The following is a 16,915-nucleotide window of genomic DNA, read 5'->3' as shown; positions in this document are numbered from 1 at the left end:
CGGATATTCTGAAAACTAAATTAAGATTCTGGGCTAATTGCACTGTATTTTTAAACTTCAATGCTTTGCAAAGTATAAAGCTAGCAAAGTATTTTAAAAACATGAAAAGCTGTAAAGTGGCACTGTATGCAACAGGAACATTTCTGCTGCTGCACATGACCAGGCAGAGCATGCTGCAGTCAAAGCTCTGCATCTTAAAGATCTGAAAAGCAGCTTCCCTCCCCTTTCCCAAATCCAAAGCACATCGGAAAAAGCAAAGTGTGTAGCTCATTGTGTGCCAATGATTGTGTTAAAAATGTCAAAAGCGGACAGAGGCAAATACCATATCAAATAAAAAATCAGATCATTAAACACTTTGTTGTTTTTCGGTCAGTACCCATTCAACTTCATGGCCCACCCATGCATATTTATGGCTCTCCCAAAGAAAAAATCATCCTAGAGCCGGGCCTGTCTCCCAACCCAGCAGGGAGACTAGCAGGCCTTGGCCTCCAGACCTGGTCACAGGCAAAGATCTTGAAGAGCTTCTCCTTCTCACACAGCCTCTCTGGTTGCTTGGCAGGTGACACATGTTTGGAGACTCAACCTACCCTCCTTATGGTCCTTTTACAGACACCCAATGTGATTTAGGCTTTGAGTAATTGAAGTTTTTAGTCAGGATTCTGCTTCTTTTGTGCACACTTCTCTCTTTCTTCTATTCTTCATGAAAGGTCACAGCAGGCAAGACTCCAAAGCTGCCAGTCCCACAACACAGTTTGTGGGAGTGACCAGAGTTCACACTTGGATGTCAACCCCGGTGATATGTGTATCAAAAGGTTAATCCCAGCCCAACAGCCCTAAATTTTATGATTTCCTTGAATAGATGTGTCCAGGACCCGTCTTTGTGATCTGTAACTGAATCAAAGAGCAGTCTTTTGAAGTATAAAGGGAATCTTTTCATTTTCCCTCCAGTGTGTGTCCCACCCAGCTCACAGGAATGCAGCAATGCACAATTCTGTCTAGGGGGAAATCCTCTGCTCCTCACGTCTTCATCAGGCAGTCCTGGGCTTCCCGAAATGGAAATTAGGGTTCTCTTTATAATATCCATTGCAGGCACACTCACTCAGTGCACATTCAGAGCACACTTTCAGTTCAGTGCTGTTAGCTCTTTGTATTGTACCCTTACATGCAACATGCAGTCAATACACAAACTCAATCTGAACACACAGTTCAGCACTGAAGCTTTTCTCCCTTTAACAAGGACATGTTATTTACAAACACACACACTGCCAGCACACACACACTTCCTGGGGGAATGTCCCACAACACTTCACTATTAATTGTTAATCGTTCATGTTATGTATTCATCACAGCATAAATACAGTGAGCACATGCACTAATATCACATATACTACACAATACTGCTCTTCTCCTGTACTGTTCCTTTCCCAGACACACTTACAACCACACAGATTCACTACTCCTCGGCTATGCAGCACTGCACATCTACCTGATGTAGGCCAAAGGTGAGTTAAATACACCTCAGCAGAACTTTGAAAAGATGGGTAAGCCTGTAGGCCTCACTTCATTGACACAGAGTACAAAGGAGCTGTTCACGACTACTGATCACTACACAGAATGCTGCCACCACCAAGCTTGTGCTGCGTAACTCCTGGTGAAGTCAGTAGTCTTCCACCACTATCAGGGTAGTGCTTTGGGTGCCCCTGCCAGTCCAACAAGACAGCAGTCGGTGAGACAAGCCTATGTCATGGTGCACATGCATGACCCTTGTTTGCCTATGACAAATAAATCAGCATTAGCGAGCCAGACAGCAGTGCACATCGTTACCATGCAGAGTACTCTTCTATCCTAACAGTCCTTAATGACACAAATAGTACCTATAAATTATTTTTGCTTTTTTACCTTCAAAAACACTGCCCCATCATAGGTTCATTGCATGGGTTACAGATAAGACTGACATAATCGTATTCGAGCCATTGTCAAACAGAATTTTATTTGTAGTCACTGAGACCACACCCACCCTCCCCTCCATATCATATCATATCTTATTGTTCACTAAGTAATAACTGGCTTTTTCATTAAAAAGGGAGTTGGAATCTAATTTGCTGTGGCAGAACTGCAATCCAGAGAATGTGCTTTCTACTTACTTTTGCATTCGTGCGGAGTCCCAGTTTTACCATTTGCTGCTCTCCAGGGCTGATCATTATACAGGGACGCACAGTGTTGGCAGTGCTCTCCAGCTGTATTGTGCTTGCACATGCATCTTCCATGAACCTAAAACAAAAATACTTTACTGTTAGCCTGTGCATTTTATTCATATACCATTATCCTAAAACATACACCAGTAAAGGAACTGTAGATCCTTTATTACTTCACAAAATGCATAATTGGCATAGATACATCTGGACCAGGCAATTGCCCTACTTGTTGTGCCCCCCTACCAGACAGCAAATGGGACCAGAACATGGACCATTATTCCAGACTTCATAGAAAGATGTAAGCATACCACATCATCTCAGATTGCATAATCGTACCACACTACTAGATTTGAAGACAAGAAAGCCTTAAGAAAGCCTCAGAAAGCACAAAGGATGAAATGTGTCAATACTTAGTATCATTACAACCTACTGTTAACATCATTTGGAAATGGGGTTGGAGTATGAAAATAGCAGACTAAGGGCCTGATTATGAGTATTGCAGTCCTAAGACTGCCGTACCCGCGGTTGCGGTTTAAACGCCACATCCTTGGCAGTACGACTGCCAGATTTGGATGTTGGTGGTTGGACCACCAAAAGACCACCCCACTGCCAGGATCTTGGATCCTGAGGTGTCGGTGGTGGGGAAAGCTGTGGTCAAGCACAGCAGTGCCAATATCGGCACTGCCATGCTGATCAAGACTTGGCTTTCTGACGACCTTTTCATGGCGGGGAAAGGCCAGCGGAAAGGCAGAGACGGGGCCACATGGGGACCCCTACACCACCCATGTCATGGGCAATGCAAAGGCCCCCCTGTGAACACAGTTGGAATGTGCTCTGTCTGCAATGGCAACAGTGTGCATTCCGACTGTGCTGCCAGCCCAGACAGTGTGGCGGCATTGGCCTCGGCTCTCCCTTACAGCCGAAGACAATGTTGCCGTACTGTTTCTGTTCTCCGGCCCAACATCATACTATGGCGGTGGGGTGGCCTCCAGCTTAGCGGCGTTCTCCTCACCACTGTATTGGCGGTCTGATGGTCGGACCACCAAAGTCAAAATCAGGCCCTAAGTCTTTATGTAGATCATAGCAGAGCAAACATTTTGGTGATGAATGAAGTGTGCATGTATTACATAACAGAAATAGAGAGCTATCCACTTATTTTGGCCATTTTCATGTAATGAGAGTACCACTACTACTACTGAATATTCTCCTAACAGGCATTTAGATCAGAGGGAAGCATAAAGGCCTTGTATTTCATAAAACTATTGTAAATGTGAACTGCTGGCATCTCAGTTAGCAAGTAACAAAGAAGACATACTACTTGCCTGCTAAACAGACTGATATACTATGCGGTGACCAACATGATAGTTTGTATATTTTCTGCTTCTGAAAATTCGGAAAGAGACAGTGTCTATCTATGGAAACTGAAGCATAAAACAGATAATAACTTTCCAAGAAAAAAAGTTGCTCTTGCGAAAAAGCAGTCAAAAGTGTATCAATAATTCTACAGAGCCCAAAGTGATCTGCTCTTCATTCTCCAGCAGTCCTAAATACCTAAAAGGTATATTTCAGTTGTAGTTTGAAACAGTGCACTGTTTACAAGTATACAGATTTGGAAGCTCCTTATAAGGTGATGTTTCAATGACACTGTAATGCATGATCTCTATTAGTTCTTCCTTGCTTATGTTTTTGAATATGTTTTACTTGCCTTGTCTGACTTGTCTGACTTGCTTTAACAAAGCCCTAAACTGCTTACCTGAAGCATCCAGGACATCATCTAAACCAAATGATTGCTTTTCTAGGCCAGAAACGCTGCAAGCAGCATGACTCAAAGTCTATTTTCCTCATCTGTGCTATTTCTCATGTCCTTTTCAACCTTTTCGTTTTGCTGTAGCTCAATACACACACCGCAGCTATAAAATCAGACTTTATTCAGAATTGACCAACATACTTAAACGCACTCAAAGACAAATGGGCAGAGGATGTGGGGGTATCAAAAGTGGAGGGGGATTGAGTGAAAGTGCCAGATAAGATCCCAAGGGTCTCTAGAAATGCAGGGTTTAAACAGATCTATTTCAATTTCATCCACTGGGAGTCCATCATGCCTGGTAAGATACATACATTCTTTCCACCAGCCTGTGCTTCATGCTCCACATGTGGAACAGTAAGGTCTGAGATGTTTCACATGGTTTGAGAATGCACATATCATTCTGAATGCTAGGCTGAATTTCTTACTTGCATTAATGACACCACAGACGGAAGTGTAGTTCTCTCCCTTAGGGCGTGTCTGTTGGCACTGTATCCACATCCAGCTAAAAATAAACTCAGGTCGAGGTTCATTGACCTGGCTGTGATCCTGACCAGAAGACAGATGACACTTAAGTGGAGCTCATCAGTGGACCCACAGGCAGAGAGTTGGAGGAAATAGGTCATCACGTGGGTAAAATATGAAAGCATCGCCCTCCTTCAAGAAGCTGTAAAAGGCGAGGGTAAACTTGAATTTGCCTGGCTTGAGACAAACTGGGGTAGCATGGTGAGCAAAAGAACGACGGATTCAACCCAGATCTGTTACTGTGGGGGGCAGTTGTTTAAAAAGTTTCAGAACTCCGTCCATCATTCTTTTGTGTTGCGAGAATATGAAAGCATCACCCTTTTTCAAGAAGCTACAAAGTGCAAAGATGAACTTGAATTTGTTTGGCTTGGGAGGGGTTGTTGGAACCAATGAGGAGCTCAATCCCCAGGTAGTCGGGCACACACACAAATTGATTTCAGTTGATAAAGGGGCATTAAGATACCGGATAACGTCCACATCCTGGGATAGACCGATTTCGCTGAGAGATTGCCACACCGATTGCTGGCATCCTTGCAGAGGTCACACTTAAGATCTCCACTGTGACTCTAATGCCTTTTAAATAATGAATGGTTTGGCACTATGCTCCAAATGAGACCGACTAGGGTGGGGGGTAGTTGGTTTTACAGTTTCCACACTTTTCTGCTACGCAGTTGTGAGTAATAGAAGTATACTCGGGAGAACTTTGCTATTGACTCAGCTCTAAGGATGGTACTGGTACACTGGAGCAGTATTATATTATACATTACTTACAACAAAACAGCAGGCATGGACTACTTTTGTTACCATTAGAAACCGTACTGGCTGTATTTTTTGCATGTAATTATAATATTGAATGCAAATTGAAATAAACATGTGTTTACTAAAAAATTGAAAAATTATTATTATGTAAAAAGAGCACAAAAAATCTTTGCGAGGCAGTTATTGGATAGATTGTCAGCTTGGGCATCTAGCACGGACATATTTAACCCTTTCCAGGTGGGGTTTTGGGCAAAAATGAATACCATCAATAAGGAGTTCAGGTTTTCACATCTACACTGGAAGCAGGCCACTTTGTGTCGACAACAATTTGTAGCTTTTGTTGACTTCCGAGCAGCCTTCAACTTGATTCCCCAAGACAACCTATGGAAGGTGCTGAGGAATACTGGTGTCCCTAGTGATCTTATGAATATTCTGGTCAGGTTACATCATGAAAATAATGCTCCAGTGCGTGGGGGGAACAGGGGCAACTGACATCTAGAATCAAAGTATGTAGTGGAGTGCGCCAGGGTTGCGTACCAGCCCCCCATCCTTTTTTTCTTTACATAAATGATGTAACTCAGTCCTTGAGGCAGTGTTTCAATGATTCACCCATTTTAAACGGGGAAAAAATCCTGATCTTTCTTTTTGCGGCTGACTCACTACTTATTTCTAAATCACCAACGGGTCTCCAAAATTTACTGATTACGTTTCTGTCATTTTGTGAGGACAGGCGCATAGAGATAAACTGCTCAAAAACCAAATACATGGTCTTTAGTAAGAACTCCTCTAGAACTATCTGTGTCCAGGTGGGCAACGTAAAACTCGACAGGGTGTTGTGCTTTGATTATTTGGGAGTCACCCTGATGGATACGTTTAATTTGGAGCCCCAAATTGTAAAGAGTTCAATCACAGTGACACATAGGGCCAATGCATTTTTCTGTTTTTCTAGAGCAACTTTTACTCAATCAATTTCACCTGCTTTTGAGCCTACCGTGCTAAGTCTCTGAATGCGGCCATCTATGGAGCTGAAATTTGGGTGTTCACAAACACACTCAGGTTAGCACTCACTGAAAATAATTTCATTAGGGCACTAGTGGCCGCCCCCATACGTACGCCACTTATCCCCCTTGTTAGACCTGACAGCCCCCAACTTTTTGCCTGCCTCATTCCATTTTTCTGACACTGTTTTTACTGGTTTTAGGACTCTGCACACTTTATCACTGCTAACCAGTGCTAAAGGGCATATGCTCTCTCACTTAAAAATAGTAGCATTGATTCATCCCCAATTGGCATATTTGATTTACTTATAAGTCCATAGTAAAGTGCACTACCTGTGCCCAGGGCCTGTAAATTAAATGCTACTGGTGGGCCTGCAGCACTGATTGTGTCACCCACATAAGTAGACCTTTAACCATGTCTCAGGCCTGCCATTGCACGGCCTGTGTGTGCAGCTTCATTGCCACTTGGACTTGGCATTTAAAAGTACTTGCCAGGCCTTAAACTCCCCTTTTTCTACATATAAGTCACCCCTAAGGTATGCCCTAGGTAACCCATAGGACAGGGTGCTATGTAGGTAAAAGGCAAGACATGAACACATGTTTTATATGTCCTGGTAGTGGAAAATCCTAAATTTGTTTTCCACTACAGTGAGGCCTGCTCCTTTCATAGACTAGCATTAGGACTGCCCTCATATACTTCTTGAGTAGTAGATTCTAGTCTGAAAGGGGTAACCAGGTCATATTTAATATGGCCAGAATGGTAATACAAAATCCTGCTTATTAGGGAGGTTGGATTTTATATTACTATTTTAGAAATGCCCCTTTTAGAAAGTGAGCATTTCTCTGCACTTAAAACCACCTGTGCCTTACAGCCTGTCTCCAATCAATGTCAAACATAGGACACTCAGTCACACCTGCATCCATCTGCATATTGAATGAGTCTTCCTGGGCTGGAAGGGTGGAGGGCCGGGCACTTACATTTTAAAGGCCAGTGGCCTGCCCTCACACAATAGACTGCTAAACCCCCTACTGGGACCCTGGTAGACAGGACTGAACTGAAATGGGAACTTGTGCACTTCAAAACTACTCTTTGAAGTCTCCCCCACTTCAAAGGCATTTTTTGGTACATAAACTCGGTCTCTGACCCCAACAAACCAGACACTTCTGGACCTACACCCTGTCAAGGGGAACTGCCTGGCTGCCCAGAGGACTCACCTGGACTGCTTGCTGCTTTGCCGAGAAGGACTGATGCCCTGCTATTGCCCTGCTGGCCTCTGACTGTGCTGAGAAGGACTCTACCTTCCCCGAAAGTGCTCTCCAAGGGCTTGGATTGAGCTTGCCTCTTGTTTTTTTGAAATCTCAGGGCCAAAAAGACTTCGGGCCAAAGTCCCGCCGACAAATGACCGCACCGCGGTCAAAAGACCGCGGCGGCCATTCTTACATTTCCGCTGGGCCGGCGGGTGCTCTCCAAAAGAGCGCCCGCCGGCCCAGCGAAAATGCCCCTGCAACGAGGATGCCGGCTCCGAATGGAGCCGGCGGAGTTGCAGGGGTGCGACGGGTGCAGTGGCACCCGTCGCGATTTTCACTGTCTGCTCAGCAGACAGTGAAAATCATGGTGGGGCCCTGTTAGGGGGCCCCTGCACTGCCCAAGCCTATGGCATGGGCAGTGCAGGGGCCCCCAGGGGCCCCACGACACCCGTTACCGCCAGCCTATTGCTGGCGGTGAAACCCTCCAGGAACAGGCTGGCGGTAAGGGGGTCGGAATCCCCATGGCGGCGCTGCTTGGAGGATTCCCTGGGCCAGGGGAAAACCGCCGGGAAACCGCCGGTTCCCCTTTTCTAACGCCGCGGTCAGAATGGCCCAGGAAGCACCGCCAGCCTGTTGGCGGTGCTTCCTCTGCCCTCTGCCCTGGCGGTGTTACACCGCCAGGGTTAGAATGAGGGCCTTCATCTCTTCAGGAAACTCCTTGTGCTTCGAAAAATGGCGCATCGCTTGCTGAAATGGACGCGAAACCAGCCTTGCGAGCGAGAAATCGCCGCACAGCCGACCGGAATGACACAGCCCCAACTTCCTGACTGGAAATTCGACACAGCGCTTGCCTTGAGATGGAAAATTTGACACATCGCCTCCCGAATCAACGCAGCGCCCATGCCTTCTTCCTGCATGTCAAGGATTTTCCCTGCATCGTCCCTCGGCGTCAAAATATCCCCGTAGTGAGGAACCAAGACTGCGCAATGAAAATTTGACACACATCCCTATTTTTCCACACATCTCCTCCTCTGCGGTCTCTGTGCATCGTTATTTTTGACGCATACCAGGTACTGTGCGTAACAAAGAGACAACTGTTTATTTCTAAGGAATAAGACTTTTTTAAACCTTTTAAAAGTGATGTTTCAACTTGTGCTTATTGGATCTTTGTTTTTTTACCTTATTTTATTGAGATAAATATTATCTATTTTTCTAAACTTGTTTAGTGTTTTTTTGTGGTGTTTTTACTGTGTTACTGTATGATTTATTGCACAGATACTTTACACACTGACTTCTAAGTTAAGCCTGACTGCTCAGTGCCAAGGTACCAGAGGGTGGGCGGAGGATAGTTTGGATTGTGTGTGACTTGCCCTGACTAGGACTGTGGTCCCTACTTGAACAAGGGTATATATCTCTGCCTACTAGAGACCCCATTTCTAACACACCTGCATTACGATCTACGAATAAATGGGGTGTCAGACTTTGTACAGCTGAAACTGCTCCTCTATTGGGTGCGCATCTGGTCGACCCCTGAACTGCATACATATAGAGATTGTTTACGGCATTTAATAAAACTCGCCCACACCCTTAAAGTACTCTGGCTGAGATTTGTCTATAACTGGCGTAAAAGATTTAAAAACTGGCACTTTGGGACAATCCTGAGCAGATTCATAAGGCGTACAAATAGGTTGTAAAGATGGCATATTGGTGTTACCCTTTGCAGCACCATCATTCAAAGGCCAATACAGGTAATTTAATTGAAAGGTACGTAGTGGTTAAAACTGCTCCATTAGTTCAGCACTTCCTTGACAATGTGTTTCCGTCTCTGGCTAGGAGCCTTTGCCTACAATAGCTATATAAAACACAGAATGGCTGCTAACATCTTGCAAATTGTTTACTGATCTGTAAGGCTTTTTCTTAATGTATGCAAACTACATTTATTGATCTTACAGTGATTTTAATGAACTTGATTGATCACTTCTGTATCATATATATAATGCAATAATTTTTTTCATGTGCTTTTATGGTTGTTTGTACTGAATAAAGATATAGAAAGAAAGAAATAACAATTTGTATTTTGTGACAATCACAACTTCGCTTAAATTACCACAATACAAAGAGAGAAAAAGATGTTTCCTGAAATTAAACTTTGAGATCATTGATGACCATAATTGCCCTTTATTTCTGACACCCATGTTTCCACTCTTTAATCCTTGAACATCGTAAAACTCATGTGGGTTTTCTAATCAGAAATTTCAAATAGTTTTTACATTTACGACCTGTTTCAGCATATTTGTTTGGAGATTTCCCTTGATAAGCTCCATATCTTTAGGTATCATCCATCCTCCTTGATTCATCCTTCCAGATGCTGTCTCTGTTTTTCTGTGCTTTTCATAGTAGGGTATTACAACTGTTACATCTTGATAAGGCTGAACTTGACTTTGCAAGACTATTGTCTATTTTGCTTTCCTTATTTTTTGTCTCTTTAAACCTTTGTTTTTATAACTTTAACTAGGTTACTTACTGTATTGTTAAGAGAAGCGGCCAGACCCAGCAAAGAAAATCATTATTTTTTCAAATTTTGACCTGTTTATATATTAATTGTATAAACTTAGAATACACTATGAAATATAAGAAAAGCACATCTTCAAAATATTAACATCAACACAATAATATTATATAAACCTCTTTGTAAGAAAAATATTTTCCAATGAGCAGAACTTAAAAGATCAGTGTTATAAACAAGACTGAGTTAACCAGTTTAGACCAGTAACTGCCAATATAGAAAGAGAATTAAATTGGTTAATAGTTATATAGTTCATAGGTATTACTTATATAGTTCTATGTCATCCCATATCTGTTTGAACAGTTTTGTGTGTCTTGTGTTTCAAATTATACTGTGTGCATTTGTGCGAGTTTTGTCATATCAATTAACCATGTATCAATTTGCATGACTTTTGAGTTTTTTTCTTATTCTTGAGGATAATCCAAGTGATGCTCAGTGCACCTCCTTCAAGTCGCAGATTCTAACAATCCTATTTTCCCATCTTTTGTATATTCGAATACAGCCTTTGATTATTTTCTTATTGAACTAGCAATAAAGCATGTTAACACTCAATTTAACATTTTTTTGCAAATATGTTAGCCAGTCCTTTCTAGTATATCACACTTCATTTCAGTCTCCCAATCTATTTTGTTCTTCTAAATACATTTTAATTCAGCTAATGGTCCACGTTTTTGCTCCATAATTCAGAGATTTAATTCTATTGATGAAACTTAATCCTGAAGTTCATTTTATTCAACACCTCCATTAATTATTATCAAACTGCTGAATCATATGCCTTTTCAGCATACAGGTCTAAAAGAATATGAGGGCTAAGTTTTGCCTTTGTGTGAAATGTATCAACTCTTCTATTTGTTTTGTATTACTCCTGTCAGAACGACTTTTGGTGAAACCTGTTTGCTCGATGTCAACTATTTTCGATACAATTCTGTTCAATCTATTAACCGATATCTAGGTTAAAATTGTAGCTTCAACATTTATCAGCTATATTAGTCTAAAGTTGGTTCCATTTTATGGTCCTTTTTAAAGACTTTAGAATTTGTTTCCAGTTTTGTACAGTCCTTATAAGGAAGTGAAATCACAAATTGTAAAGCTCATAGGAATATGCTGTTACACCATCTGGACAGAGTGACTTCTCTACTAGAATTGAATTAATTGATTCAGTACTATTTAGCTATTTCTTGCTCCATGCTTTACGTTTCAGTGGGAGACCACACCTGTAATGTGATGTTGTTAAAAAGGCATGCTTGTTTTCCCTTCCAATTTCAGGTTCTTTATAACATTTAGAGGAACAAAGGCTACCACCAATCTCTTTAGATTTTTATCTAGGGATATAACAGCATGAATTATTTTATTGTTGCCTCGTTTATCAGCCAAGTGCTTTCCACTTCTTTTGTCTCCTTGCAAATACTTGTTTTTTCCTTTTAAAATAAAACTATGCTTTTATAGTGCAATATTTATTTTGTAATTCAGCTGTTCCAATTGTATTTTTAATTAATTGTTCATCCAGTCGTACTAATCTTTTTTCATTTAGCTGATTACTCAACAGTTTAAATTTTCTTTGTAGATAGTGCTATTCTTGAAAAACTATTCAATGTTCACTCTCAGGTGTGTTCAAAGTCCTCATTACCTAAATGGTAAAGTCTCCAGATAAAATAATGCTTATCTTTTGATGTTTTTTACTATTGTGAGCATTTAATGAGTTGTGTTCAATACAAGTGTATTGTTTTACATTCCCAACACCTGAACTGTTAGATCATTGTTAGCTACTTACTGTATGTTATTTATTTAACCTCTCCTCCTTTTCCTGCAACTTTAGCATATTTCAGTTATAAAGCCACCAGCTACCTATTACCTCGCGAGATTGATAGTCAACACACAAGTATATAATGTGTTAGCAATTTAGGCACCCATATATGTGAACTCAGTTAGTAGTTTAATTTGTAACAGAATGTGGAATGAGAGCATGAACAATGCAGTCTTTGGATTATTATTCAATCTGAGACCCTCACGGCACAAGAGGAAAGACGAAAGCATCAAGCATTGTTTTAGTTGGGTGCAGTAGCCTTATTCCATTTTAGCATGAAATGGCACATCAGCAAGGAGGCATCGAGCTACAGTAATGTTTCAGGAAGAAGGGACAGGTAGAACAGCAGTAATAAACTCCATCACCCTATCCTTCATTGTTACTTCCAGCTCTCAATTGCATTAATATAGATACATCTTTTCATGCCTAACTTTAAAAGCATGGTCATGCCTGATGACATATCCGACCTGCTAATGAGTGTTGCTTTTACATTGGTGTGAATAAATGTTACAGTGCCTACCACCTTAAGGCCAAAGCAAGCTTGCTGCAGTGTCCAAATGCTGTCTATTCAACTCTGTGCTTAGTCATTGTACATGGGAACCCCTGTAAACACAAAAACAATGTTGTCTGAATGGAGCCTGCTAATCCGCCTCTAAAGAGAAGCATTTATCTAGGAGAAAACGATGAGTGTGCGTGGCTGGGTGGTTGGTAGCGATCTTGCCTGAAAACACTTGTCCCCCATTTCAACTTCCTTTATGAGGGCAAAGTGTCTCTGACACCCAGTTTAACACTTTGTCCCGAGAAAGACAGACCACGCCTGTCATGCGTGCTGAAAGAGCCCCAGGTTATCTGATTTTATTTATTAAGACTGAAGATTCGGTTGCTTGCAGTTCCCCTCCTCTGCATAAGTCTTTCTATGTTTTGCACGTTGGGCTGTCAGATAAGAACAAAAAGGGCTGACCCTTCTGAGGATTCCTGAATGCCACCTGCATGTGCACAAGTTCACCCTGCCATGCTGCAGAGCTCAATCGAGCAAGCCACACAATCATCAGTCCGACATCAGCTCTAAAAAGGTCCACAGCTTCCAGCCAGTCACATCTCTGGAGCCCTATATAAAGAGAAAATGACGCTGCCTCTTCTACAGTAGCACACATAGCGTCTCTCTAGTGACGTTGATTACAATGCACTCAGAGAGGTAGCGTATTACACATTGTTCCACTGATTGCCTTCAGCTCAATTCCAGCTCGGGTTGAGCACTGCGACTAAAAAAATGCCTGAAAGTGAAGCATGGGGGTCAAGCCATAACATTTTGTGAAAAGACACATGCAGATACATCCATCTATACAGTTAGTCACCAAACATCAACTGGATTCACATTTTCCATCCAAATACTAATTAATTACCAATTCTTCACTCAGTCATTCACCACCCTCTATCCATCCATTCACAATTCATATCTTCCTTCCAGAGACGTACACACAAAGCCATCAACGCACTCACACATTCCTAAATCCATGAGCCAGTTAATTCACTCACAGACACATAGGTTCACTCACCCATTCAGTCACTCACATTGCCACTCGGGCACACATCCCTTCACTCCAGGATACAGAACTCCTGAGATGGACTTTCAGAACTTGATGCAGTACTCCAGATGTGATTTCCAAAAGCTGCACGCAGCACTACACATACGGGCAGGAATGGACTATCCTTAGAGCAAACAGGCAGTGCCTGAAGGGCTGGTCTGACAGATCAGTATACGGGTAGTTTTTCTGGCTGCTTGAGGCCTGTTTTATGGTCTGCTGGGCTGTTTTTAGGGTCGAGCCTGCGAGTGCATGTGCTTGCGTACGCGTCTCGCATGTGAAAGACTGTTGTGTTCAGTAAAGGGCTTGGAGCCCTCCTGTCGCTCACCATTTATTGGTTTGCGTGGCACTCTTCTTTACAGCCTCACAATTCGTCAAAGCACGTCTGGCATCATTCCAGTTCCTCTGTGTGGAGCAGGGATCAAGCACTAATTGATTCTACTTTATAAGTGTCCATCCATTCGCTGCTCCCGACATGATCAAGGTACTATTTTGTTGTAACTTCCAGGTCCCCGCAAACAGAAGGCTTGTGACTGGCGAAAACGTGCCCAACAGAACAAACATAATTGCAATTTTTTTTAAAGCAAACTTTATTTTATTTTGTTAAGTTGTCTTTTCTCAGTTTCCACTTTTTTTTGGGGGGGGTTTTTGCTCGTGGGCGCTGTTGTCAAAAGATGACAATTAACTTGTTTGAAATGTGCGAGACCTATTGCATTGCAAATGCTTGCATTCTGTTGATTTATCTGATATTGCCACAAACTTTGCCTGCAGCAACCTCATATGTATGCAGACTCATGATTTGTGGGCCACATTTTTAGCTATCTGATTCAGTAATGGGGAGCTTCCTGTCTGGTCCCACCCTACATGTGGCCTTTAGCTCTGGACTGTATTCCATTTGAAACCTTACTAGTCATATGTACACTGAAAAATTAAACCACATCATTGCTTTTTAGGTGGATCACGCAAGTGCTTTTTGACCTGTTGTCATCTATTCTGTGGGCTTTAAGCACGCCCATCTCACGCCCTTCACTATCATTCATTCCGGGGCTTGCCTTTCAAAAATCCTTTGATGTCATTGCTAAATGCTTTACATTTGTCCAACCTCGAGGCTAGTTTGTTATGCCTTGCAGACTGTTTCATGGATTACTGCACGATTGCCGATATGCTTTAGTGTGGACAAAATACCTTTTTCTTTTGTGTCTCACCCTCGCGCTCCATGGCGACCATCCAGCTTTAAGTTTTATACAGCGAGAATTCGATCAGCAGTATTGGAGCACTTTGCATGGCTACCAATGATGTCAAATTTTTTCTTTTGTCTCTCCCTCGCTCTCCATGGCGGCCATATACTTTGAAGTTTTATACTGCACAAATTCAATCAGCGGTATTGGAGCGCTTTGCATGACTACCACTTACGTCACAGTTACGGAAATGACAGTGCATTGCGTTCACGCACAGCTTCCAAAATGGCAGCACAAAGTTTGTTTAACTGTAGTTAAGCGGTTTCATTTTTTTCATGGTAGTACAGTGCTGTGATACCCTATCCTTGACAATTCTTGTTTCACTGTTTCTGGAGAAGAATAGACAGAAAGCAGGTTTGAAGTGGGCGACCAAATGATCAGTGTGAACACATGGGGATGGCGTTGTTTACTAAACCTGCTTGCGTAAATGCGTGCACAGGCTTCTTCTGCTAGTATTGCAGCCACCCCTTCACTGCTCGGCAAACATTCCCATCAACCAAACACTTATGATCGCACACCATGTTATCGACTGCTTGGCTGATTTCAGGGTTTTGTCCTTGCCTATTTGTAAATAAGCGAGATTTTCATTTGAGTCCTCTTCTCACTGCTTTAAAGACAGCCATGCTGTGTACTGCTCTCCAAGATGTCTAGAGACGCCCACGCCGATACACTGCCCTACCTTTTTAAACTGCTTTCATTTCATGATTGTTTTTGGGATTAAAGCATCTGTTGTCACAGAACATCTCTTGGTGTGGGGGGAGGGTCTGTCGGTCTGCTGCCTTTTCACACTTCTCCGCTCACGCCCCTTCTGGCTGTTGCTAAGAGGTGCCTTTCGGTGGCATGAGGGATGTGCCCACAGGCTGCCAGCTATTTTGTAGACCGACCCTCTGCTATTTTGCAGCTGGTTGAAAAGTGCACCGCCCTAGATGTCTGTGCTGGTAATCTCATTGAAAGTTCCCTTTTGTCACGCATGCTCTTGCAGAGCTGCTTGCTCAGTGGAATTATGTGGCAGGAAAGGACCAAATTATGTGGCAGGGTTTGCCCAATTTATGTGGCAAGAAAAGTCCAGTTCTGCATTTACAACGCCAATAGCTCTAACTCTTGCAAATGTTTGACCTATTGCATTGCAAATGCTTGTTTAAGGTTGTGGCTCTCCCTCTGAATTCCATAACTCCTCCTCGTCTTCCACTAACATTTCCATATTGCTAATTCACTTTCATATCATGCAATATTAGTCCTCTAAATGAATCTTTTATTATGGTTTTATGTGTGCAAGGAAACCTACCACAGCTGCTGTCTATATGATGAAAGGGTGTGCTGCTGTTGCCTTGTACTTGCTTTGTATGTGTGTGTGAGGATAGCTTTAGAGGCTACTCTCTCGAGTGTACTGTATTTGCACTCTAGGTAAGAAAAAAATTGCACAGCAGCTGCTTGCACAAAACTTGTTCTTTATGTTAGGGTAGCTTGTTAGGTATCGTTCAGTGGTATATCCCCTCTCCAGTATGGTCCCTGTTGGACCAGGCCCTTTCTGCAGTGTCATCCCTAAACCTTTTGCCTTCCTCCTCCTCTTATTCTGATGTACTGTTTTTCTGACTTCATTCATGTTGGCTTTAGGGTTCTGGGCACTTTACCACTGTTGACAAGTGCTAAAGTACAGATGCTCTGTACTCTAAACTTGGTAATATTGGCTTAACCACAATTGGCATATTTAATTTACTTGGAAGTCCTTAGTAAAGTGCACCATACGTGCCCAGAGCCTGTAAATTGAATGCTACCAGTGGGAGTGCAGCACTGATTGTGCCACCCACTACAGTAGCCCTGTAAATATGTCTCAGGCCTGCCACTTGTCAGGCCCAAACCTTCCTTTTTATTACACATGAGTCACCCCTAATGTAGGCTCTAGTTAGCCCTGAGGGCAGGGTGCAGTGTATTTAAAACGTTGGAATTGCATTTTTAAGTTTAACATGTTCTGCTAGTGAAAAACTGCTAAATTTGTTTTTCACTATTGCAAGGCCTATCTCTCCCATAGGTTAACAGTGGGGGTACCTTGAAGCATCCTTTGAGTGTAATGTTCAATTGAGAAAAGATAGAAATTTGGAGTTTGGTTTCTCTGGACTCACAATTTAAAATCACAACTTATGGTGAAGTCGAATTTTAATTTGTAAGTCTGCAAATGCCACTTTTAGAAACAACAA

General features: G+C 42.4%; 1 protein-coding gene across 1 annotated transcript in view; it reads right to left on the bottom strand.

Moving 5' to 3' along the window:
• Positions 1 to 16,915, bottom strand: part of NTN4 (netrin 4) — a 450,303-nt gene that overhangs the window by 214,528 nt on the left and 218,860 nt on the right. The window contains exon 4 of the mRNA XM_069229091.1: positions 2,145 to 2,271. Within this exon, the coding sequence (XP_069085192.1) occupies positions 2,145 to 2,271 (127 nt within the window). The remainder of the gene's footprint in view (positions 1 to 2,144; positions 2,272 to 16,915) is intronic.

The sequence above is a fragment of the Pleurodeles waltl genome, chromosome 4_1 (genome assembly GCF_031143425.1).
Source record: "Pleurodeles waltl isolate 20211129_DDA chromosome 4_1, aPleWal1.hap1.20221129, whole genome shotgun sequence".
NCBI lineage: Eukaryota > Metazoa > Chordata > Amphibia > Caudata > Salamandridae > Pleurodeles > Pleurodeles waltl.
This window is presented reverse-complemented; position numbering and strand designations above follow the sequence as displayed.